The sequence below is a fragment of the Haliaeetus albicilla genome, chromosome 8, assembly GCF_947461875.1.
Source record: "Haliaeetus albicilla chromosome 8, bHalAlb1.1, whole genome shotgun sequence".
Lineage (NCBI taxonomy): Eukaryota > Metazoa > Chordata > Aves > Accipitriformes > Accipitridae > Haliaeetus > Haliaeetus albicilla.
Genome location: NC_091490.1, coordinates 14,058,737 through 14,083,030, shown reverse-complemented (window position 1 = coordinate 14,083,030; position 24,294 = coordinate 14,058,737). Strand labels below are relative to the sequence as shown.

Genomic DNA, 24,294 nt, shown 5'->3' with positions numbered 1-24,294 from the left:
AATTTTTAAGCCTATAATTTATGTAGCCTTCAATTTTATTTGGAAAATCTACATGACAAGACAGCAGGCACTGTTAGCAATTTTTTTTTTTTTTAATTAGTTTTATTTTTCTCGTTACTTTTGTAACAATAGACCAAAAGCTAGGAGTGCTATGCACAACTGAAAATGTCCATCATATTTTCACATTAAAGCTTACTATCATTTACTATATATTAAGTTATAGGGTTGAGTTCTTCTCTTCAGAAAATGATTACTCCCACTATATATATTATGACCCACATTGAAGTACATACAATACTAGAAAAATAACCTGATCTAAATCTCAAATAGATTTTAATTAAACATGGTTACAACTATCTTCAAAAACATGAGTAGGACACTAGTAATACATCCACACTGATTCTTCATCACAACAGAGCAAACATATGTCATTAACATAAAGAATTGCTTTCTCATACCTGATTCCTGTCTACTAAGTCACAATCTCTCTTACAGCTGAAGAACAAAAATACACTTGGAAGAATTTTCCAAATTTAACTTTCCACCGCTGAGAGGGAGTGAACATCTTCTTGCAAGGAGGTAAAATTCTTAGGACTCAGCTATGATGTACTGCATTGATGAAATCTCAGCTAACTCCCCCTTACTTCACAATGGTGTGATTAGCTACTTCAGTCAAGTAGCAGACTGCACTTAAAAAAACAAAAGGAAACATCTGAAGTATGGTCACACAAAGTGACAGACACAAAGTATTTTCATCTACAGATTAAGGCTTCCCTCTTCTGAAAGAATACAGATTCTACAAGTGCATTTCAATTCCTTACTTAGACTCAGTGTCCATTTCAATTTCCACCCACATAAATTTCTGTAAAAGGACTCTTCAAAACAAGTTGATTGGTCAACCACAAAAAATGCCAATCATGCAAAACATTTAACAGGTTCCCTCACATTACTTACTACGCCTGTTTACCACACTCACTATTGCAAGCTTCAAGTAGTTAGCAACATGTTGCCATACATACTTTTGTAAACATCTATACAGAAAAGCATACTGTGCTGGTAAGGAGAAATATCTTCTCACTGATGTTACTGAAAAAAAATCAAATTCATAAGGAAGCTGAAGTTCTGTTTCCTCCAAGAAAATGTCCTGTTTTGACAAGTTCTGCACAATTTACTATGAAGTTACTGGTTTGGGGCAAAGAAAGCACAAAAATATAGTAAAGTTCCTTCTTTCAATTTTACATATCATAAGCCTGGATTTTTGTCCTAACTACTCTTGGTTCTTACTGCTATCACTGAGGAATTTATCCACGACTCAAGGAATTCCATCCTGAAACAGCCCATATGCAAATGAAAAGTTAGACTTAATCACAGATTTATCACACTGTACCAGTCAGGTTTCTGACTCCCATGCCACCAACATTCCCATGTTGGTTATATAACAAGATATTAAATATGATGAACAGTTTAAGGTTTCATAATTGTTCTCTGTTTCCCCTCCAACACCAGTTGCTTTTTATTTGATTGCATTAAGTTTTATAGCCTTTCCAGTAATTAAGAAACAACATGCTGCTACAATACAAGTCTTTCAGAGTCTCAAGTGCTAACATACTCAGATCCTGAATATGTTTTCAATATTGTCACACAGGAGTATTTTATTGGTTATACATATGGTTTATATGTATGCCACAGGCTTCCATGTTACACTGTTTTCTCAGCATGAAGAGTATACCACATAACAAAATGGATATTGTTTATAAAAGGTAAAAAAAGTACTGATTGTCAAAAAGAATAAAAAATTGCTTGTTAGGCAGGAAAAAAAGCAAATGAAATGTTAGGAGGTACTAGGAAAGAAATAGAGAACAAAACAGAAAACATTATTATAGTATCATATGAACAGTACAGTACATCTACACCGTAACACTGTGCAGTTCTGCTACCCTCAAGTCCCTCAAACCAAGTATAATTTAAAAAAAAAAAAATGTTCAGAGAAGGACCATAAAAGATGATCAAATATATGCAAATGTCTCCACAAGAGAAACAACTGAGGAGGCTTAAGTTCTATAGTCTGTGAAAGAGACAGGAAGAAGTCACAGAGGTCTACAAGGTCTATAAATGATGGAGAAAGGAAGAGGAGGCATGAACTGTTCATGGTCTACTCCCATCTAAGCCAGAGCCACTACATGAAACTAGCGGAAGCCAGTTTCAACAATGAAATTAAGAAGTTCTACAAGTGATAGAATTCCCTGTCAAAGTATACTGGAAACTAAAAAATAGTTTCAGTGGGACACTGAAAAAATACTATAAAAGAGATCCACTGTAAGTTTCTTGACAGAGAAGCCAGAGCAGGAACTCCCTGAACTACAAATATTTGTAAGCTAGGAAGGTAGAAAAGAGGACCAAGTGTTAGCTGTATTCTAACTTTCCCTGAAGCATCTACTTATGACCACTTTCGAATGCAAATTACTAGGCTAAACAGACCACTTAGTGGACAACCAGTTCAGCAATCTCTAGATGAGCACCTTCATTAGATTCATTAAATTTTCAATATAATGCAATTCAGCCACTACCATGTTCCAAAGAATGAACACTTCCTAACACAGAAGCTTAAAATGTGAGCATTGGCACCATGTAATCAACATCAGTGACACACAAATGCTGTCCAAATGTATGGGTTCAGCCAAGCACTAAAGGTCTGCTCTAACTAATGTATTAGAAGAAAAGTGTTTGAGTACTCTTTATTCTAGCACGCTTCCTTATCATGTAACTGGAGTATTGTTTTGTATAATGTTTTCAAAAAAATATTCAACTCATTAGTACTGCCAAGGAAGGTTGGTGGGATCTTTTTGGTTGGTTGTTGTTTTGGGTTGTTGGGGTTTTTTGGGGGGGGCGAGGGGGGGGGGTTAAACATACATACACTAGAGGCATGTTACTTAACTGACTTGAAATTACAATCCAGGGTACCGCTTGCAACCATGCTGCCTCCCTCCTTCTCTCCTGCCACCTCTCCATCTGTTACTAAGAAACAAAGCACCAGTTGCCTATAGGCTCTCAGACAATTCAGACACACACAAAAAAATATTTAAAAGATCTGTAGACCTGTACCCTCATTTTCCTACCTGCACATCTGTTTATTATACAAACCTTGGAAAACAAGCAATGAATACTAAGTATATCTGTATTGTTTTCCATCTAAAGTGAAATAAAGAAGGGTGTTGCTTACAATAAACAGACTTTTTTAAAACAGATATTTAGTAACACTTGTAAAGATGTTTGTAATATTCTTGTTTTCAGTAAAAGTGAGGCTTAATTTGACATTAACATTCAATGGATTCAGCCCCACTCTTGCAGCACAGAAGGGGCAGAAATCTCTCTAAAAGTATAGAGACAGAATAGCCAGCTCATACACTACTCCTGCAGTCCAGCATTCTCCACCCCACGGACCAGGGCCAGCTGGCACAAACCAAAGTAACATTTGCTCTGGGGTAGCTGAACCTGGACACAAGGCCAGCCAGCTCAGACCTAGGAACCATGATTGGCTCCCTACCAGTTCTTCCACCAAATGAATCCTGGTATAGGAGAACTTCCGTGACCTAATAGTAGTGCTATGTACTGATTAACAGGAAAAGGACAATGGAAAAATAGTGCTAGTTTCCACAATAACCCTTGCTGACTTTCCTTCAAGAAACTGGAACAGAAAAAGATTTTTTTTTAAAGGCATTTTAAATGTGTTTGTTTCAATATCCTACATAAAGTTAGTTATCACCCAGGAAACATTAGGATGAGCAGACTGTTTCATTTAATATCTATTTCAATGGAAGTAGCGTACAGCAGCTCCTCTTTTAGCCTTTCACCTGTAGAAAAGGGAGGCTATCTGCCACCTATAACAATTTATTGGTGTTTACATTAACTATAGTTGCAATTCCTACATTCACAGCAAAGGAATCCTAAGGGGTTTCTTCCACCAAACAATATAATTAACAACCTAGTACCTCAGCAAAGAGGCAGCAGCAGAGAATTCAGGGCACCTGTAGAATAAAGACAGTCCCTACAGGTTAGCTGTTGCTAAAAATCTCTGGGAAGTTGGCACTGGCATGACTCAGATATGACCTGATCTGAACCTGAAGTCTTTCTTTCCAATGGTTCTCAGCCTATCACTAAGTATTTGGATTCATTCTAATTTAAAAAAATAGCCCCAACACACTGCCAGTTTGGAACATTCATTAGTGGAACATAACACATTATAGAGGTATTTTCCTAACAGTGAAGATACTCTACAGGTTTATACTGAAGACTGATAGGTTCATCTAGAGTTTTATCACTACTGCAGTCATGTTCCATAATTAAGGAACAGACAGAAGTCATGTCTGCAAGTTATTTTTTCTCCTTTCAAAAGTATTAGATTTTTTTTCTGACATAATTAGAAAGCTACCAGTACACAGAACAGCTGAGAGGAAAAAAACCTGAATAAACATGATACTGATCATAGTTATGGGTCACATGTAAGAGGGGGAAGGGTAGGTGGAAGATGCCTGCACAGTCCCTATCCATACTCTACTTGGTTATTTTTTTCCCCGTAATAATGACAGAAATTAATAGTTTCCAGTTGAAAATAAACTATTTTCTCAGTCCTGATGAAGAGAGGAACTGCAAAAGAAGTAAGCCACTTGGAAAAACGACTCAGCTACATTGTATTGTTTTCAATTGTTGTTATACTCAAACAAGATGAAGGTTATTAATGCATTACCAAATAAGGAACTGCACACATTTTTGCTGTGGACATGTGATCACACTGTTCTTACATAAGCAAAAGGAGATGGTCACACTAGATGCTTTTTCCAGAGTGTGCTCGACAAAATACCACCCAGCTGCTCTGATTCACACAGCTAGTTTTACATGCAAGGCTGAAAACACACACCCTGAACTGTTGTATAAAGACAGGAATTTGAAAACAAGATGTCAGAACAACTCTGTTTAACCTGAAAGGCGAACATACGTCAATAAGAATGTACTACTGTTCACCTACAGAAGACAGAAATACAGGCAGCCCTAGTTATATTTATCAGTATCTGCTGTAATAGAAGTAAAAATAGTTGCTCATTAGCCTTTCAAATGTTTCAAACACATCTCATAGCTCCAATCAGGTTTCTTAGTTGTTTTTTCCCCCTTAGTCAACCTAGAAGAGTTTGGGGAAAAGAAGATGGGGGGGGGGGGGGGGAGTTTAATAGACCTATTTTGCAGTTAATCTCTTAAATGACTTTATTCCTCTAGATTAAATGGTGCATGCCTAGCTAAGAGGTAAAAGAAGGTACAACAGGGAGAGATGAACAATTAAGCAGAAAAATGTCTAGGTGTTCTAAAGCAATAATGCTTTAAAGTGATAGCAAGTTTCAGCATCTATTCTACTAACAGACTACAGAAATTCTATAGTTTCATGAAAATTTTCCCTCAAAGTCATAATAGAAGTTCAAACTTTGCATGGTAGCCAGTCCTAGAAAGGCATTTTGCTGTAGAAAGTGACATATTTTCTTTTTAACCTTTTTCCTGCCCTTCTGGAAAAAATGCAGTACAAAGAACAGCAATGAATTAAAGGACACCTGCAAATAAAATGTGTCATTTTCATGACTATTTAATGAAAACATTACACAGAATCAGTTCACTCATAGGACAATCCTAACAGACAACAACCTGTACAAAGGAAGTAAAAGATCTCCTCTTTATATTCTCTGCAGAAAATACCAATCCATAGCCAAAAAGTTTACAGGTGCATGTTTTTTTGTTTAAACTAAACTTATGGAACCTCCTGCGTTCTCACTCTTCACCAAGTCATATAATGACATCCACATCACTGATTTTTTTTAAGCAATATCAGAGATTAACCCACCAACATTCATCCCTTTCCAAGTCTATGTAGCAGTTATTGGAGGCTCATTTTTAAATACAACTGGGCTTTTGATGATTACACCAAGATACTTTTCACCAATAGATACCGAAGGGGCAATTAGACTACAGCTTTCTCTAAGGTGCCTTTGGATATTAATTTGTTAAAGAAAAAATATCCTTACACATTCACAAACTTCACTGCAAAAAATTTTTTTTTTCCCAAAACATACATGTAACCCTTATAATAAAGTTTAAGGGGATTTTCAGTTTAGGTAAGCTTGTCATAATCATGGTTTTATGGACTGAAGGGATTAGTTATTTAGAGCTTCTAAACCATCTCTTCCATTTTTCCTGCCTCACCCTCAGAAGAGATTTAACTTTCTGTGCTAGTTTTTTTAATTCACACTACAATATATGCACAATTTGGTAAAAATAAGGTGCTCTGACTCACAAATTAACAAGTACAGTTGTTAGCTCTAACTAAACAGTATCAGAAAGAATACTACTAGGGATCAGGCCTATGTAAAGGGAAGTAAACCAATCTCTTTAAAGTAATCAAGCTTTTCCCACTTCAAGATGAGAATTCTGAACACTACTGCCTTAATTCAACAAAATACGTATTTACACACTTATTAACAGGACTTTAACGCACATTCTTCAGTGCTCTGCTGATACAGGGATACAGTAGACACTTCTCTACAGCTACTACTGCATTAATTATTTGTTCTCCCTTTCAAAGTCCCTCAGCCTCCACCTCCGCCTTTCTTAATCCCTATTCATATGCAACTTCCATGCCTAGCTCCATCAATCAACTTATTTCAAGCTAGGCCTTTCACACTTTTTCTCCCCCTCATCGTCCCCCCATCTGGGAGGAGTTTTGCAGATGTTAACAGCAAACAAATTCTCTGGGCTCTCCTTCCCATGACGTCCACACAAAAACATCCAACCCCCTGGAACAAGTCGGATGCTGAAGACTGATGACCACATTATCACGCTGACTAATATTATCCAGCTGCCTTTTTGCATTACATTCTTTCTATATGGTGATGCACACTGTCTCATTGCATACTTCAGTTGTATTTAAGGAAGAAGTGCATGGTCTCTGATTTATCCTTCTGTATTTGTGACATACCTAATGCAATGGTGGCTTAATGCAATTTGATATCCTTCCATAAGCTAGTCAAAATTTTAGAGGCTAGGTCATATTAATCTTTTACTGCTCAACTGTTCTCAAGCCTAGAATCAAATTTGCTGGTAGACCTCAACAGAAATCTTGGGGCAAAGACCCCTTCTTCCCTTTTAAGTTTTACTATTAAATTTCCTTTCAGCAGCTCCAACCTACTTCTAGCTTTAAATCAAATATGAAATAAGATTCACAAGATTAAAATGTGCAAGACAAGTGCTCTAAAGAATCTACAATTTTTACACAGCTTTTCTTCAAATACTTAATACAGTAAAACTTCCGCTAAGAAAAGCAGCATGACTAAAGGTTAAGCCAAAGATTTGGGAGTTTTTGAAACTCAGGATATAAAAGTTGGTACACAAGGGACCAGATACGGGCTTACAGAGCAAATTCACTCTTGCCCTTCCCCCAGAAGCCAAGAAGAAAGCTGTGTTATCATCACCGAGTGAAGGCAGATGTGACAGCAACTGCAGCAGAGCAGGCTGTCCTTCCTCTTCAACACTCCCATCCTCTCCCACAAATACTTTTTCCTATCCCCTCCAATTCCTCAGTAGCAACCCATGCCTCTGCATTTGTCTGGAATGAAGCATAATAGGAATATTTGCTGACTAGGAAGACACAGCTGGTCACCACTTGGATCATCCTGGGTAGGTGAATTCTGCACAGTAATATTATTTCAGTATTAAAAACTGTTCCCCTTCACCCTCATCTCTCTTGAAAGAGAAGATAATTATGAGCATTGTACAGATTTTGTAGACAGTTTAAGTTATACTTTAATGTTACCGTTTTTCCACCAATACATTCTCATTCAGATCCAAATTGTGGATCTGAAATTTATAATTACTACTTCAGTGCACATGTAGCAAAATGAAAGCTCATGACAGATCAACAGTTGTTTGGGTATAGAGCACATGCTGAATCTTCTCTCAGTAGTTATTTAAGGGAGTTTTCTACTGATAATGTTGCACGTCCCGGATGCCCTTTACCAGTGCAGGAGCACCAGCTGACAGGATCTTAATCAGCAGATCTAAATCTCCCAAAGCGATGAAATCATCAGAAACCAATTGCAGATTTCCCCAAACCGGCTAAGACTTGCAGAAAGCATAGCTGGCAGATGTAAAGCTATCACAATGGTTATCCTTCTCTGATAGTTAGAGACCATGATCACTTTTCCTATATAGGTGTTTAGTGTACTGAGGAAAAGCTAAAAACACCCTACCCAAAGAGTTGCAGAGGCAACTTTATAAGAAATGTAATCCTTTAGTTTATGACCCTGTGAGAGGTCTCCTTATCTGTACTAGTAAAACACTTCTGTCAGGACTGTCATACCCTTTGGTCTGGTCACCACAGATCAAAGGTGAAGTCAATTGTTAAAGGGGAAAAAACCCCAACAAACCTAACAACCCAACAACAGAACAAGACTCAATGCAAGCATGCACTGAAGTGTCTTAGCTTATGCAGAAGACTGGGGTCAGTTCCACACTTTTACATCTATGTTTTTGCAATACTTGAACTAGCTAATTCAGAAATACCCCAAGTACCTTTTGGTAGAAGTAAGGATTCCTTCATACACACAATATTGGATTAAAAAAAAAAAAAAAAAAAACAAACGGTTCCTTTGTGGTTTTTTTTCTTCCCAGAACTCTCCATTACTTAAGTCTGTGACAATCCACACAACACATAAAAATTTTTCCAACTTGTCAGATTTTTCATTTAAACTAGCTACTTCTCAGTAATTACATCTACCAAAATGTTGCAGTCTGACAATTACTGAAAAGAATGACTATGGCTTGAAAACCATGAGAGATGTCATTATCTAGTAAGTTTAGTTAAGGGAGATACCTTCCTCCAATCTCCAAAAGAAATACTGAAAGACATTTTAAAACTCCATATTCTCTGTTACTTCTTATGCTATCTACTACCTAATTACTAAAATTCTGAAAGATAAGTGGTAGATTACTATACATCCTTCTTTAGTAAGCATGAGTTACTGTAGAATTGAGTCTTATTTTACACAGCAAAACCAAAAGTTCTCATGTGCTAGCAGCACAGTGCAAATATTCGCTTACCAATCTACTACATTTAATTTCTTAGAAGGCAGATTTGAAAAAACAGGCAATGAGTAATTGTTGCAAGTGAGAAAGCAGAATAACCTAGTGTATGCTGCTTTAACAAGTCAGCAAAGCACTTGAAAGAATATTGCCATGAGCACTGTTAAAGGGTTAGATCCTCACCCCACTCCATTAAGAGATTAAAAAGAAGGAATTAATCCCACAGGGATAATTTTCTTAACAGACGTATCATTTAATAAAGGGAAATGGAGATAGAGTGCTTGAGACATGGGTTTCTAGCAGATAGGTTCTAAGTGCCATCATGGGAAACAGATAGAAGCAACTCTCCAACTGTTGATAAAGGTCATTAGATCAACTTAGGAACGGTGAAAATAAGGGCATAATATTTATACAGCATATAATATTTAAGATCTTACTGCTCTGTAATTTGATAAATTTCATGTTCTAACTATCTGAAGGGCCTAAGAAATACAGTGACTTCAAGAAATTGGAAGATTGAGGAATCATATATACTAAATATCTCAGCTTTCAAATGAAGCATCACCTCAAACAATAGTAAAAAGCTGATAAAAATTCCAAAATTAACATTCACTTATCATTAGTTGTTTATGAATGCAACTAGAACACTTACAGTACCAGACAAAAGCATTTTCATTAGCCCAAGGCATTATAACTGCTTCAAAATAACACCAGTGTTATACACCTACTGGCTTGTCTCACAGAACTTAGCAAAGAATCATTAGCCCATTTTGTAACAATAAAAAGCAAAGATGCTCCTCCACATTTTCTAGTAAATGAAGAGCTATAAAAGACATAGCCAGTAGCCAGTATTAGCTTCAATGCATCATAGTCAGCCACTGTTGCTCAACTTATTTATTTGCATAGTATTGGCTAGTATACATAGCCCAATTCCCAATAACAAAGGAAATGAAAAAATAGTTCAAGGTCAAATTATTGTTTAGAAATAGCAGAGTCAAGCATAAAAATGAAGTTCCCACTTTCCAAAGCTATTTTTGCTTTCCCCTCTACCCCCAGCTAGCAACACTATATTAATAGGAAGTATATGCTAATTCTTCAGAACAGGCTTTTTCAGCAGAAGTATTTCAACAGCAAGTTTCACCTAGCTCTAATTATACGCTGTAAGCTGCCTAGAAGCATGTAGGAATTTTAATTTTGTGGAATATACTAATCTTAAAACCCTTCTGAGCTATATTCAAAAGTTTTATAGAAGGAAAAAAATCTAGCCCGTATTTTCAGCTTCCTCTGGTGAAGTTACGTGGACTGGAGATGCAGGATAATCTAACCTCAGCAGCCGCACTTTTGTCTTAAGGTCTGCTAAAATGATCCCATTTATAAACAGCCAGAACTGAAGGGACCAATGAGAAACCAGGAACTTCTTAAGGCAGCATGGAACTACAAGGCGAGCCAAAAGAGAAGACAGCAAGATGCATTTTCTTACACAACTTCAGCAGAGTTGCTCCCTCCCTGCATGTAGCCCAAAACTAGGCAAAGTCCAAAACAACGGTTCCTTAATTAAAAGTACTGACAACAGAGAAACAGAGACTCATTTAGGTTGGAAGAGACCTCCCACACTTCAGTTTAAAAGCACATACGTTTAAAAAAAAAAAAAAAAAAAGGTACTTATGTAATCCAGGCACCCATGAAGAAGCTACAGTTCAATGCATACAAATAAATTTTCAAAAAATTGCAAAGCATCCCATCAGAACGGTACAGAAAGCAGTTGTACAGCTTAGTTGCCCTTCAGTATTATCTAGTCTCTACTGCTATAATAGCTAAGTAGATACTCTATGACCTTATCGAGATGTGAAGCCTTTGAAAGACCGTCATCCATATTCAGCATGACAGTTCATCCCCACCAGGTCACAGGACCTAAACAGGGCCCAGATTAAAGCACTACTAGCTCCAATTTTTCACTAAAGCTTGTGCTTGCGCAGCCAAGAAAAAAACGCCCCCAACTGTAAAAACTGTACAGTAACAACGGCCACTTTCAACTAAGAAATAAACAGTCGTAGACACTGCAGGAGGAGATAAGTGAAGCCCCCTGAAAGGTGAAAGGAAAAAGCCCGTCCCGTTTCGCGGGGCGGTGGAACAGCCCAACAAAAACAAGCCCGTTCAAAACAAGCGTCGGGCCGCGCCCGAAGGGACCCGACGGGCAGAGAGCGGCGAGGAGCGCGGGCGGCGGAGGGAGCAAGCCGCCCCACCGCCCCGAGCGCCGGCTCTGCCCCGCGGCTCAACGGCTCTGCCTCTCCGCGGGGCTCGGGAACAAGCCCCACGAGGCACCCCTCGCCTCTCCAGCTACCGTAAAGCCCGCACCGCTAGACACCAAGGTTTCTCCCCCGCAAACGGAGCTCGTATTATTTCCCCAGCTGCCCCGCGTCACACGGCGGGCACTCTGACAGCGCCAGGCGGCCGAGCGACGCGGGGCACCGCGGCACGCCATTACGAGGAGCCCCTCCACAGGGCACCGCCGCGCTAAGGCGGGAAAAAGGCCCGGCTCCCCCCTCCGCTCAGGGCTTAGGACAGCACCGCTGCTACCCCCACCGCCCGGTCCGCAGCCAGCCCGGGCGCCAGTCGGGAAGGAACAGAGCCAGCAGCGCGCCGAACGCCTCTCCAGGCGCAGTCTGACGCGGGCAGGCGGCCAAGCCGCAGCGCTACCGGCTGCCCTCGGGCCCCCTTCCATTACCGCCCTCACGCACTCACCCGACTGACGCCGCCTCAGCCGCCCCCTGGGCCAACCTTGCTCCCGGCAGCCTCCGCGCCTCAGGCGCAGCTCCCGCTCGGGCACCCCGGGCTCGAAACCAAATCACGCGAGATCTGCCCGCAGCGCCTCGAGCGCAGCACTGCGCTCCCCCCGCGCCCTCCCCCCTCCCCCGCGCCACGTGACGCTCCCAGCCCTATCACCGGGCGCCTCTAACGGCTCGTGCCGCTATGGAAACATCGCGAGCTCGCCGCCGCCGCCCCCCTTCCGCGCGCGCCCCTCCTCCCCCCCCCCCCCCGCAGCCCTCGCTGGGCGGGGGAGCGGCGCCGGCCAGAAACGCCGCGAGGTTTCTTCGGCGTTCTCCGGCACGCCTATGAAATCTCGCCCGAGGTCTCGCGAGGTTACGCTGCTTTCCCTCCCCCCTCCCCGAGCACGATGCCGCGCAGGAATGTGAAAGGCTCCCGCCCGCCGCCATTTTCTTTCTTTCTTGGCAGGCAGCGAGTGGGGCAGGAAGCGGTGGCCGAGCGAGTATGGCGGACTATTCCACGGTGCCCCCTCCTGCTTCGGGCGCTCCCGGGGGAGGCGGCGGTGGAGGTGGAGGAGTGAACGATGCCTTTAAAGACGCGCTGCAGAGGGCTAGGCAGGTGTGTGTGTGTAACGTGGCTCTGCCAAATCAATGGGCCCTCGGGTCCCGGAGGCAGCCGCTGACCGGGCCGCGGTGCCCGAGCCGCCGCGGTGCCCGAGCCGCGGGAGGAGTCAGCGGGCAGCGCCCTGACGACGCTCGGCTCTGGGGAGAGCTGAGGAGGGGGCCCCTGCGCCAGTATGTGTCTGCGGGGAGGGGGGGTGGGAGCTTTGTCCCGTCCCCTCACCCCCCCTCCGCGCACGCCGTGGCGAGCGCCCGCGCCGCCCGCCCGCCCGTCCTTCCTCCTCGGGCGGTGAAAGGATTTTCCATCCGCTCCGCCATTGCCCGCTGGCGGACTGGGCGCCCGCGGTGCGGCGGCTCGGCCCGAAGCGATCCGCGCCATCGCGGGGCGGCGGGCGTGAGGGGAGCGGCGCTGGCGAGGGGAGCGGCGCTGCGGGGTCCCTGCTGCCGGCCTGCGGGGAGGCCAAATCTCGGCCGGCGACTAGCGGCGCGCCGCCTTGCCTTATCGGCAGCCCGGCGCCTCGCCGGGCCGCTCGGGCGGCGGAGGGGCAGGAGGGAGGGCGGCTCCGCCGCGCGGCCCGTATTGTGTTCCCCGAGGCGCCCTCGGTGCCCGCTAACCTGCTCAGACCGGTTGGGAAGCGCTGCGGCCTGCGGAGAGCGAAGGCGGCGAGGGCTGCCTTTTCGGAAGTTCCTTATCCCCGAAGTTTTATTTGTAGCTTTCGCAGCACGGGCGACGTTTTTCGTTATTTCTCGGGCAGAATTTTCGCCTCGTCTGGTAATAACCGGCCGCGGGTTTGGCAGTACTTGAAGACCCGGTGTAGTCGGGATTGCTAAGGTTTGCGATAGTTCTAGCGGTCCGGCCTTCTGTGAGATACCGCAGGGTTTCGTGAAGAGCGGGTAGAAAAGAGAAAGCCTCTTTTAGAAAAAAGTGTCTGGTGTTGGAAGGGCAGGATTATTATATTTTTTCAACTTATGAAGAAAATACAGGAAGCTTTGCTGTTGAAGGATGAGCACAAATGTCCTTCAAGACATTAAAAAATAAAATCTCTGTGAGCAGCACTGTTTCTAGCAGCAGCCTTCTATTTACTTATTTGAGGTAATTTTAATAGGCATTGTCTAAATCGCTCAAAATCGTTTAGAAGACCTGGAATAAATGAGGGCTGACTTTTTTTTTTCACCTCACAACATCTGCCTTTTGTTTAGATTGCAGCAAAAATTGGAGGAGATGCTGGCACATCAATGAATTCAAACGACTACGGTTATGGAGGACAAAAAAGACCTCTTGAGGATGGAGGTATGCACTCGTTACTGCTGCATTTATTTTTGTCGAGTATGGCCACGGGGCCAGAAAGATAGCAGGTGCTTTTTTTGTTTCCGGGTTGGTTTTTTTTCCATAGCACAGCATTAAAACATTTTGTTCCCTTTATAGATCATGACATGCTTTTTCATTTTCAGTTTAATGGGGAAATATGTTTTAAACCATTGTGCTCTAACCCGAAGTGAACGTAAGCCTGTTTTAAAGTATTTTAAATGTGGTTTCAATGCCATAAAAAGAAAAACGTATGCTGGGGAGGGGGGCAGATAAATTCATGGTTGAGAAACGCTTACACAGGTATGTCATTTAAGTCTTTTGTTGTTGTGTAGGACTGATTACAGTTTGTAAATTACAGTTAGAGTAGGAAGTGCTCACTCCTTAAATTTGTTTCGTATACTTTATTACTGCACAGTTTCAAATAAAAGAATGAATGCATTTCATTGTAAAAGCATAGGACTTTAAAAAAAGACAGGAAAGTAAATTTTCTACCTTGTAGACACTTTTGTTTAGTCTAATATTTTAAGTCTATAGCATGTGTGAACCCTGATAAGATCATACTTAAATCTTCTAACTTGTTGCAGCTTTTTGGATTTGCCTTATACTGCAGTAAAGTTTTCTTCTGAAATGTGTGTGTGTCGTCTTCTGTCTCTTACTAAGCAGCCAGTTTGAACTTAACAGGGTTTGATATGTTCAATATACACAAAAAATCCTGGCTAAATTGTGGAAAGAAATTTCTGAACTTGTTGAAATGTTCTCACAGGTCTCACAAAAAAGCAATGCCTTTTTTTCCTTTAAGAGGATTGAAACTCAGTCTACAGAATGTAACTAAGGCTTTATATCAGGAGTTCTTGTGTCCTGTAATAAAGTTTTTTTTTTCTATTAACGGTGAGGTTTTTAATATACAAAAATGAGCTAATGATGCTTCAGATGATATATGTAATGTATTCTTTTTATTTTATGTGTAGATGGCTCTTGGACAAGTCCGAGCAGTACAACACACTGGGAGGGAATGCCCTCTCCTTTTAAAGGCAGGAATTTTTATTTATTACCTGTGTTTAGTATGTAAACATGACATAAACTAGTGGATCTTTCTGGATTGACACAAATATTTCTTGGAATATGTGTCTGAGTTTTTGCTGCACATAAATTATGGTGGTTCATATAACCTTTATTTTGGGGTGGGAAGGAAGCATCTGAAGTCTATCTTTTCAGATACAGGTTAATTATGCCTTTTACTCCTTTACTGTACAGAAAGGATTTGGATGGTAGTCATGTAGTTGCTTTGAATCTGCTTTTTTTTGAAGTTTTATGCTATGAAATGCTTGATATTTGGATAGGAATTTCATATCGACATTTAGATTGAGATTGCATTGCCATGTGATACTGTTGTATTTTCAGATGTTTGATCTAGATTTGTGGTCATTGTCAGAAATTTTTTTTCTTTAAATCATTGTTGATTTTTGTATGGATTTGATTTTTTTTTTCTTCTTTTTTTTTTACTATAGAAGCATCATTAGCTTGAGCAACCAACAGAGCTAAACTTTGTTCCTTGTCTTGGTTAAGTTTCAGTGACTGGGTATCTATGAGCAATCTACAGTGTGTTCTGAAAACTGCCTTTTGTTAAACTACTGAATAGATATATGGAAAAACCTAACATCTTTTCAGCTATACTAACCAAGTGCTGAGTGTTCGTGAGATTCTTTCTTTTATTCAGATGATCAACTCCCTGAAATTGGAGGAAAAAAAAAAGAAAGAAAAGGAAAAAAAAGGAAAGGGGGACTAAAATACACTGGAAAGTTACAATTCACACTAAAAGGTGTAAACACTTCTTGAATTTCTTGGCAAAAAAAATTTAAAAAATCTTAATTTTGCAGATCAACCAGATGCTAAGAAAGTTGCTCCTCAGAATGACTGTAAGTAACTTTTATTTTGTTGCCAAAAAAAACTAAACAAGTGTAACATTGCCAGAACAAGAAATTGAAAGTGTTCTGGTAGGTGATGCTTGAATCAATAAGATCAAAAGAATGGCTGGGGGTTTATGTCTTATTTTCTTGAAGCAGTGTGAGTCTGCTTTATAACACTGACAGTGATGTTAGCTACAGTTCAGAATCTTTTTACCTGTTTAAACCTCTTGATAACACTTCTTGAAAAGTCAACTTGGACACAAGTTGTTACAATGAAGTTTTATTATCAAAGGAGAAGCTTAGTTGTAAGTTATACTACTTGTTTGAATTTAATTTTAACTATTTGTTTATAGCTTTTGGAAATCAGCTACCACCGATGCATCAACAGCAAAGGTAGGAGTCACACTACATCTTTTGTAGAGTTTCCTTTTTACTGAAAGAACGCAGTTTCAAGACATTTTTCTGAAAGAGTGGTATCAATGCATAAAGCAATTACTCTGTATTTGTGTGATCTGTTGAAATTTAGGTTCAGCAAGTCCCAAACCAAACACTTAAAATGCATCTACATTGCTGTCTCTCTCTTTCTCTTCGCAGCCTAGGCTGTGCATCAGGCTTAGGAAAACGCGTTACTTGTTTTTACTACTTGAGCATAGGTAGCATAACCAGAGGTTGGAAGCAGACTTGAAGGGGGGGGGTGATGCTGTCTTGTAAACAAAAAGGAAAGCTAATGGATTTAAAAAAATAATAGCTGCTCTGTTAGTTACATTTGCTACAACTTGGTTTTCTCCACTCATATCTTCCCTAAACAACCACATCCATCTATTATTCCTATGCTTTGGCTTGTTTTGGTAGATGAGATGCTTAGATTTGTGTATTTTCAGCATACTTCAGTGGATATACAGATGAAACTTAAAATGCTACACGGGCCTTTTCTGTACCCCACATCCATTAATAGTAAAGAGGATAAAGGAAAACCCAGATCAATTCATATTATTACACTTGAACTCTTTGTAATTAGTTACTTTTTATGTTGTCATTTTACTTAGTACTGTGCTTACATAATGACTTTCAAAGTAAATGGGAAGCAAGTAAGTCAGGGTGATAGTGGGAGCACTAGCTTTCTTTAGTTTAATGGGAGGATATATATAAATTTAATGCTAGTTTGGTCTCTGAATGGTTGTTGTCTTCTGTTTGATTTAACAATCTCTAGGTCTGTGATGACAGAGGAGTACAAAGTTCCAGATGGGATGGTTGGATTTAGTAAGTAGTATGGATGTGATGATGTAGTATAGTGAGGGATGTTAGCAGATACTGTTAATACAAACAATCTTTCTATATATTCTTTCTCCAAGTAATTGGCAGAGGTGGAGAGCAGATCTCACGCATACAGCAAGAGTCTGGCTGTAAAATACAGATTGCACCAGGTAACTATTTGTGATTTTTTTCTTTGTTTATTTTGCTGGGGGGTTTTGGTAGAAAGTTCAGAAGGCTGTGATCATTGCTTCTAATTGCCTGAACCTTCATTTAAGGTACATTTTAATGTTTTGTGATAATTGCGATTACCATAGTCCAAAGAAATGCAAAGTGTTGTGATACACTGGTTATTCTACTTCAGTGAAGTTCTAGTCATTTGCATATTATGTTTAATTTCATAAGCTCTTTCTGACTTAACACTACTGCTAAATTGCTTTTATTTTATGACCATAGATAGTGGAGGCCTGCCCGAAAGATCATGTATGCTAACTGGAACACCAGAGTCTGTTCAGTAAGTAAAACAAATTCTGTGTGTTCATATTTAACTGTGCAATACACTTCATTTTTTAGATCTAAATATAATATCTAGATAGTATGTTTATAATTGATGTCTATGTAGTACCTGTCAGGAAAGTTAATGTTTGCCTTCCTGGGAAGGGAAGACGATGATAGCAATGAAAATGTTTTTGGGGTTTTTTTTTTGGTTGGTTGTTGGGGTTTTTTTTTACTGGCACAGAGGTTATGTAACTGCATGAAGACCAACTTATCCTGGCTTTGCTAGGAAAGATCTTAAGTGTAGTAGTATATTTGGTATTACCTCATTTGTTAGCTGCTCCCACTTTATGTTTGCAGGTAAGGCCTGCAGCTACATGTTTTCATTCAGGAAAGCAGCATGGCATTCTCCTTTTATGTTGCAGCCAAGCAGGCTGCTGTTCATGAAGTTGTTCCTTTATGGGAATTTTCTTTCTAATTATAGTTTATTCTGCTCACATATTAGAGGGAAGAGTTTTTAACTGATGTTACTACTGTAGTCATGATTTTACTCTGATGGTAACTGACTTACGTATGTGGTGAATAGATACTTGCTTTTGTCCACCATTCTGGTAATGGTTACAAGTACGAATGTCCTTACTTTGCATGCTGAATCAAGCAGCAGCTGTCATGGTACTTGGTATTAAAGCTAGGATTATTTTACAGTTTGGGGGTTTTTGCCTTTTATAAAACTTAACATAAAATAGATCTGCCTTAAGATTGGCTGTTAGTAGATTAAAGAAGAATTATTGTCAAATGAGAGGTTACCCAAATTACTACTGAAATTAAGCAAAGCTAAAAAAGCTTTCTGTCTGGTGATTTTTTTTTTTTTAATGCACTAAAAAAGGTAAACTGTAACAATTTCAAATCTTCTAATTAACACAGATTATTTTTTTTTTATATATTTTAATGGACAAGGTTTCCATCTTCTGTTTTGAGTTAAGGGTTGATCAATGTAACTATACTCGGATGATGGTCATGTTTGAGGAGGTGACTCAGTTTCTTGTGTTTGGTCAGGAACCACCTTTTGTATTCTGACATTGGGGTGGTTTTAGGTCTACCACATTATCTTGTAATTAGTTTCTTAAGTTACTGTTACAGATTTACTGAGTTTGCCTAGTATTTCTTAGTGATGGTAATTATATTTCATCTGCAGAAACTTTTCAAATAAAAAAAAAAAATTCCAAGCAGAATAGGTATGGGCAAGTGATACTTGTAGGAATAAGTGTATTTATGAATGTATATATTCCTTCACAGATCAGCAAAAAGATTACTTGATCAGATAGTTGAAAAGGGAAGACCTGCACCTGGCTTTCATCATGGTGATGGACCTGGAAATGCAGTCCAAGAAATTATGATTCCAGCAAGTAAAGCAGGATTAGTTATTGGAAAAGGTGGAGAGACAATTAAACAATTACAGGTATATATGTATCTTCTTTTAAACATGATGATATTGAATCTGGATTTGAGTGGGTATTGACCTCGCTTTTGTCATATAGGAGCGGGCAGGTGTCAAAATGGTCATGATTCAAGATGGTCCACAGAACACTGGTGCAGACAAGCCCCTTAGGATAACTGGAGACCCTTATAAAGTTCAAGTAAGGAGTCCTTCAGAATTCAGTGCATTTTTAAATACATTCTGATGTTGCAGTACCTAAATGAACTTTCATTCTTCTTTCAGCAAGCCAAGGAAATGGTGCTGGAGTTAATTCGTGATCAAGGTGGCTTTAGAGAGGTGCGCAACGAATATGGGTCAAGAATAGGAGGAAATGAAGGGATAGACGTAAGCATGGTTGAAAAACTTGTTCACTGTATTTTGAGATGTTAACATTAAAATGTTAAGTTGGGTGATACCACTGAAAGCTCTTAACTAAATTCCAGAAGTGGTTGTGGCACGTAAGTATTACTTGATCATTGCTGAAATTATGACTTTAAATGGTGTGCAGCATTCACTTTACATTACCAGCAGTTCTGAACAGTTTCAGCTAGCTGCAGTTTTTTAGCAAATAAGCAAATAAGCTTGATGGCTAAGTATGTGAAGTCATTATAGAAATTGGATTTGGCCGTTACAGAAGGAAATTTAAGTCCACCTATTATGGAAGTCATGAGCTTGTAACTTTATCAGAGGTGAGGCTGAAAGTTTCATGTGCTAGAATCTGCATTTTAGGCCCATTAGAACTTTTGTTTCTTGATTGTGAGATGCATAATATCCCCTGGAATTGCTGCCAATATGAGAACTTGTACTGCATAGGATCTTTGTTTTTGATACTTTCATCCAGTATTTGCTAAGCTTGTGGCTTGATACTAAAAAATTCACACTTGAGAAAGCCTGAAGTGGTATAGGGCTGGCCCTAGTTTACCATTCTAATATGTGATCCTTTAATTGTGTGAATTTGGTAGGAATATCTGCATCACAGACATCTTGAATTTTTTTTTTCTCTTTAAGGTTCCAATACCACGATTTGCTGTAGGTATTGTAATTGGAAGAAATGGAGAGATGATAAAAAAGATACAGAATGATGCTGGTGTTAGGATCCAGTTTAAGCCAGGTTGGTAGTATGTCCATAAGCTTCCGTGAATTGAGTGTAAATTTACTGGATTACATATACTGGAATAGTTCATTTTTATTCCAGATGATGGAACAACTCCAGATAGAATAGCCCAAATCACAGGGCCTCCTGACAGATGTCAGCATGCTGCAGAAATTATTACAGATCTCCTTCGAAGTGTTCAGGTTGGGTACTATGTTGTTTACCATTTAAAATCTCCTGCCAGACTTTTGCAAAGACTTAAAATTTTAAAAAAGAGTGTGTAACTAAAGAAAATAATTTAATGGTGCCATTTGAATCTACTTCAAAGTTCAGTCTGGAATATGAATGTTTGCTTCTACAGTTACAGTTTTGCAAGTGTCAGGATGATAATGATAATACTGATTCAAAGTCATGGTAGTTCTTGATCTGGCTGGTTTTAGAGCTGCTTCTTCTGTTGTTTTGTATTAATAGCTGATACGCTGTTACTTTTGGTTGTAATCGGTGTTTAAAAGATGGTTTAAATGCTTATTGTGAGATGAGCTCCACTGCTGCATTTACAGAAGGCAGACAGAAATTAGATACTTGTTCATGTGAAACTTTCTGCTTTCTTCTATATCCTTTCCTACTTCATCTTTCATATGCAGAGCTGTACAGAACATCTTTTAAAATGTAGTTTAGGTCTTCTGTAAAAGATACTGTTTTAACTATCAAAACTACCTGAGTAGTAAATCAGGGTTTTTTCTTAACAAATGATGTGATTTAGCCAGTTGGCATTAATGATTGGTTTGCGGTAATTTTTATAAAGCATGCTAATTTGTTGCGTTTTCTTTTTAGGCTGGTAACCCTGGTGGACCAGGACCTGGTGGTCGAGGAAGGGGTAGAGGCCAAGGCAACTGGAACATGGGGCCTCCTGGTGGATTACAGGAATTCAATTTTATTGTTCCCACTGGCAAAACTGGATTAATCATTGGCAAAGGCAATTTATCTTACATATATGTGTATCTGTATGTGGTTAAAAAAACTCTCAGCTTTCCTGTCTGTATAAATAGCCATACTAGAGAGAAGTTTCAAGAGAAGCCTTTGCAAATAGTTTAATGTATGGTAGAGCAACTTAATACTGCTAAATCATAGCACTCCTAATATTCTTTTCATATTTTCCTCACCAAAACACATACTTCAGTAGTTAAAAGTCAAGAACCAATCAATTTATCTAACCTTTTTTTTTTTTTAAGGTAGTAAGTACTGAGTTACACTGGTAGTGTTTGGTAGATTCTTAAATTATGTATCTTATAATTAACTTGCATTTGATACTGCTTGATGAGCCTAGTGTAACTGCGTCTGTAACTCCTAAAACTAGTTTTCACATATTCCAATGAAGATCTTTTACAGTGGAATCCTGGAGTTTCTTGGTGTACATTTATTAAAATAATTACTTCTCAAAGAATTTTGTTTTAAAAATAATTTACTGTATGCTTCTAAATGAAACACTTGAGTTATCTTAATCTTTTATTTGCAATATGTTTTCCAGACACAAGAAATAGGCTGACGTAGTTCAGTTCTTGAGCTGGAAGATTGATTGATTTTTTTTTTTTTTTTTTTTTAAATGCCTGATGGCCCCTGTTTTGACAACTTTGTGCCTACTAATGATAAATGTAACTTCTCAGTATCCTAAAGAGGAGGAATTAGTTTAGGGAATTTAACTTCCTGGTTTTAGTGCACTGCAAAAAATGTGGACTTTACGATGTGGTCAGCTTTTGGGGGTTTTTTGTCATCTGTGCATGCCTACTGCTTTATAGGGAGTTCAGGCTTTAAGGTTGTATTTACTGATAACCATTGGTATTGGTTGTTACTTATGTCTAATCTTACATCTTTACGTGAATGGAAAAATCAGACAATGTAGGAATTCTTTGCTGTTCTGAGTAACAATATTGTGGTCTTTTGCAATCAAAGCTCTATAGTACACAGAAGAGGCTTTTTTTTAATTGTTGTTAGAATGTACTTGTATGGCTCAGAAGAATAGGTGTCTTTTTCTCTTCTCTATCTTCAGCTTCCATGCAGTAGACTTCCTCTGATGTGAATCTTAGTATTTTCACTTTAATGCATGTCATAAAAGCTGTATGTTGCATTGTAGGTGGTGAAACTATTAAAAGCATAAGCCAGCAGTCTGGTGCTAGAATAGAACTTCAAAGAAATCCTCCACCTAATGCGGATCCAAACATGAAGATGTTTACTATCCGTGGAACACCCCAGCAAATAGATTATGCACGACAACTTATAGAGGAAAAGATTGGCGTGAGTGTATAGCTATGTTTTGGTTTACTATTATAACTAAACAGAATAGGAAGCAAGTCTCCTTTGTGGAGACTTCCCTTCCATTTCACTTCCAAATTCCTTAATCAGATAATAAATCAATAATAATGGTAATCTGGGTTTAAAGTAATATAAATGTAACTTGATGCACCAAAAGTAGCAAAAACTTGAAATGGAAGAAACAGTTACTTTCTTCAATATAATATAGTGTATTTTAATGATGTGTTCCCAAAGATGCGCACTTTGTGCCTAATGAAAAATTCAACGACTTCAAAGATATCCTTGATACTCTTAAGCTACTAAACAGTCAGTCTCAGTATGTTTAGGTAGAGTTTTAATCCAAGTTTACACTCTTTAATTTCACTGCACTTCTGTTCGCGTGTGTATGCATGTAATCAAATTTGCTACCTGTTTTTTGTACCTGATCTTGCAAATATTTAATTAGCAAGATTAGCCAGATTTAGATATATCAGTTTATTTTAAAACACTGATAGTCTCGTTTAAGTTTGCGGGGGTGTTTTAATGCAACTTGCAGAAAAATCCGTGTTTATTTGTAAAATTCTTTTATTCCCTCAAGAAAGAACCAAAATAAATGCTTCTTTTTGGTTCCTATTACTGCCATGGCTGCTTTTAACTCTCTTCTTCAACTAGCCATAAGCCTAATTAATCTTCAAAAAGACTGTTTTCTCCAGGGAAATGTCTCTATTTAAAACCAATCAAACCTTTTAGATTATATTCTTAAAGTGTTCAGATTTATCTTCTAAACTGCTGAAAAATGGAGAACTTCAAGGTTTATTTCATCTGTGTGTTACTCTTATTACAGGGTCCAGTAAATCCATTGGGTCCACCTGTTCCCCATGGACCCCATGGTGTTGTTCCTGGCCCACATGGACCTCCTGGGCCACCCGGTCCTGGTGCTCCCATGGGACCGTATAACCCAGCTCCTTATAATCCAGGGCCTCCTGGCCCTGCACCTCAGTAAGTACTGCTTCAGCTAGCTTCGTTTTTTGTAGGGTGATGCTGGGACTGGCTTTCACTGTATGTGTGTGACTTCATCTTTTATAGTGGTCCTCCAGCTCCATATGCTCCACAAGGATGGGGAAATGCTTATCCGCACTGGCAGCCACCAAATCCGCCAGATCCAGGTAAGAAATGTCACAGCTCTACTGTAGTGTGAGTATACTTGGAGTGCATCTATTTTGTCCTTACAAGTATGTACATTTCATAATTTATTTGTGTTACACTGGTATATCTGAAAAAGCTCCTATTCTTCAGGCCTTTCTTTACTGATTGTCCATTTACGTATGTTTTACACTTCCTACATGTTGCTTGTGAGATGTTGAAATGCAGTTGTTACAGTTGGAATATGCTTCTTTACTAAACATTATTGACATTGCATCCCAATTTATGATACTTTTTGCAAGACTTCGTTAACTGATTTTGTGCAAATCAGTTCATTTTTCTTACAATGGATGTTTTTACATGGAATTCTTTACTGAGGATGTGTTTTCTTTTGTTAATAGTCAATGACTTTTATTTTAAACAATGCTCTTTACAATCTCACTGATCCTGACTTTGCACAGTTTATGCTAAATTATATATTTCTAGCTTTTGTTGAACTATATGAAGATATGCCTTCTCAGAGTCTGATACAAATGTATTTTGCTCAGTCCTTTTTTGAGGGATAAAACTTCTGTTGAACTGCTGTTGATACACAATCCTAACTGGTTTTACTGTATTTTGAGCTTTTGCTTATAATAGTTTTGTATTTGCTTCTGAAACACATCTTTGTAGAATCTGTTTCTTCTATTTCTGTTTATCTCTGTCAAGACCGGGAATTTTTACTTAATTACAACTTCCCAAAGTTTTAGTATCCTGCTTTTCTTTAAGTTACATCCTTTGGTTGGACTAGAGCATATGGGGAAACGGAACTGCAGTCACAGAGGCATGGT

General features: G+C 39.3%; 2 protein-coding genes across 17 annotated transcripts in view; one reads left to right on the top strand and one right to left on the bottom strand.

Moving 5' to 3' along the window:
* Positions 1 to 11,964, bottom strand: part of DNAJB4 (DnaJ heat shock protein family (Hsp40) member B4) — a 34,538-nt gene extending 22,574 nt beyond the window's left edge. Inside the window, exon 1 of one of the 2 annotated variants that reach the window (XM_069789028.1) lies at positions 11,857 to 11,964. The gene's annotated coding sequence lies outside the window, so the exon portion shown is untranslated. Of the gene's footprint in view, positions 1 to 458; positions 926 to 11,856 lie in introns of those variants that run through there. The other variant, XM_069789029.1, reaches the window with a different exon arrangement.
* Positions 11,965 to 12,253: 289 nt separating this feature from the next.
* The window catches only part of FUBP1 (far upstream element binding protein 1), a 36,712-nt gene continuing 24,671 nt past the window's right edge, over positions 12,254 to 24,294 (top strand). For 11 of the 15 annotated variants that reach the window (XR_011325727.1, XR_011325729.1, XR_011325728.1 and 8 more), the window contains exons 1-17: positions 12,254 to 12,498; positions 13,701 to 13,791; positions 14,778 to 14,840; positions 15,687 to 15,725; positions 16,070 to 16,109; positions 16,927 to 16,976; positions 17,069 to 17,140; positions 17,424 to 17,481; positions 18,759 to 18,921; positions 19,001 to 19,099; positions 19,183 to 19,284; positions 19,948 to 20,050; positions 20,135 to 20,235; positions 20,867 to 21,008; positions 22,164 to 22,324; positions 23,166 to 23,320; positions 23,408 to 23,487. Coding sequence is in view for 6 of the 15 variants with exons in the window: in XM_069789018.1 (XP_069645119.1) it covers positions 12,385 to 12,498; positions 13,701 to 13,791; positions 14,778 to 14,840; positions 15,687 to 15,725; positions 16,070 to 16,109; positions 16,927 to 16,976; positions 17,069 to 17,140; positions 17,424 to 17,481; positions 18,759 to 18,921; positions 19,001 to 19,099; positions 19,183 to 19,284; positions 19,948 to 20,050; positions 20,135 to 20,235; positions 20,867 to 21,008; positions 22,164 to 22,324; positions 23,166 to 23,320; positions 23,408 to 23,487 (1,633 nt within the window). In the remaining 9 variants the exon portion in view is untranslated. The remainder of the gene's footprint in view (positions 12,499 to 13,700; positions 13,792 to 14,777; positions 14,841 to 15,686; positions 15,726 to 16,069; positions 16,110 to 16,926; positions 16,977 to 17,068; positions 17,141 to 17,423; positions 17,482 to 18,758; positions 18,922 to 19,000; positions 19,100 to 19,182; positions 19,285 to 19,947; positions 20,051 to 20,134; positions 20,236 to 20,866; positions 21,009 to 22,163; positions 22,325 to 23,165; positions 23,321 to 23,407; positions 23,488 to 24,294) is intronic. The other 4 variants (XR_011325731.1, XM_069789024.1, XR_011325730.1 and 1 more) reach the window with 3 other exon arrangements.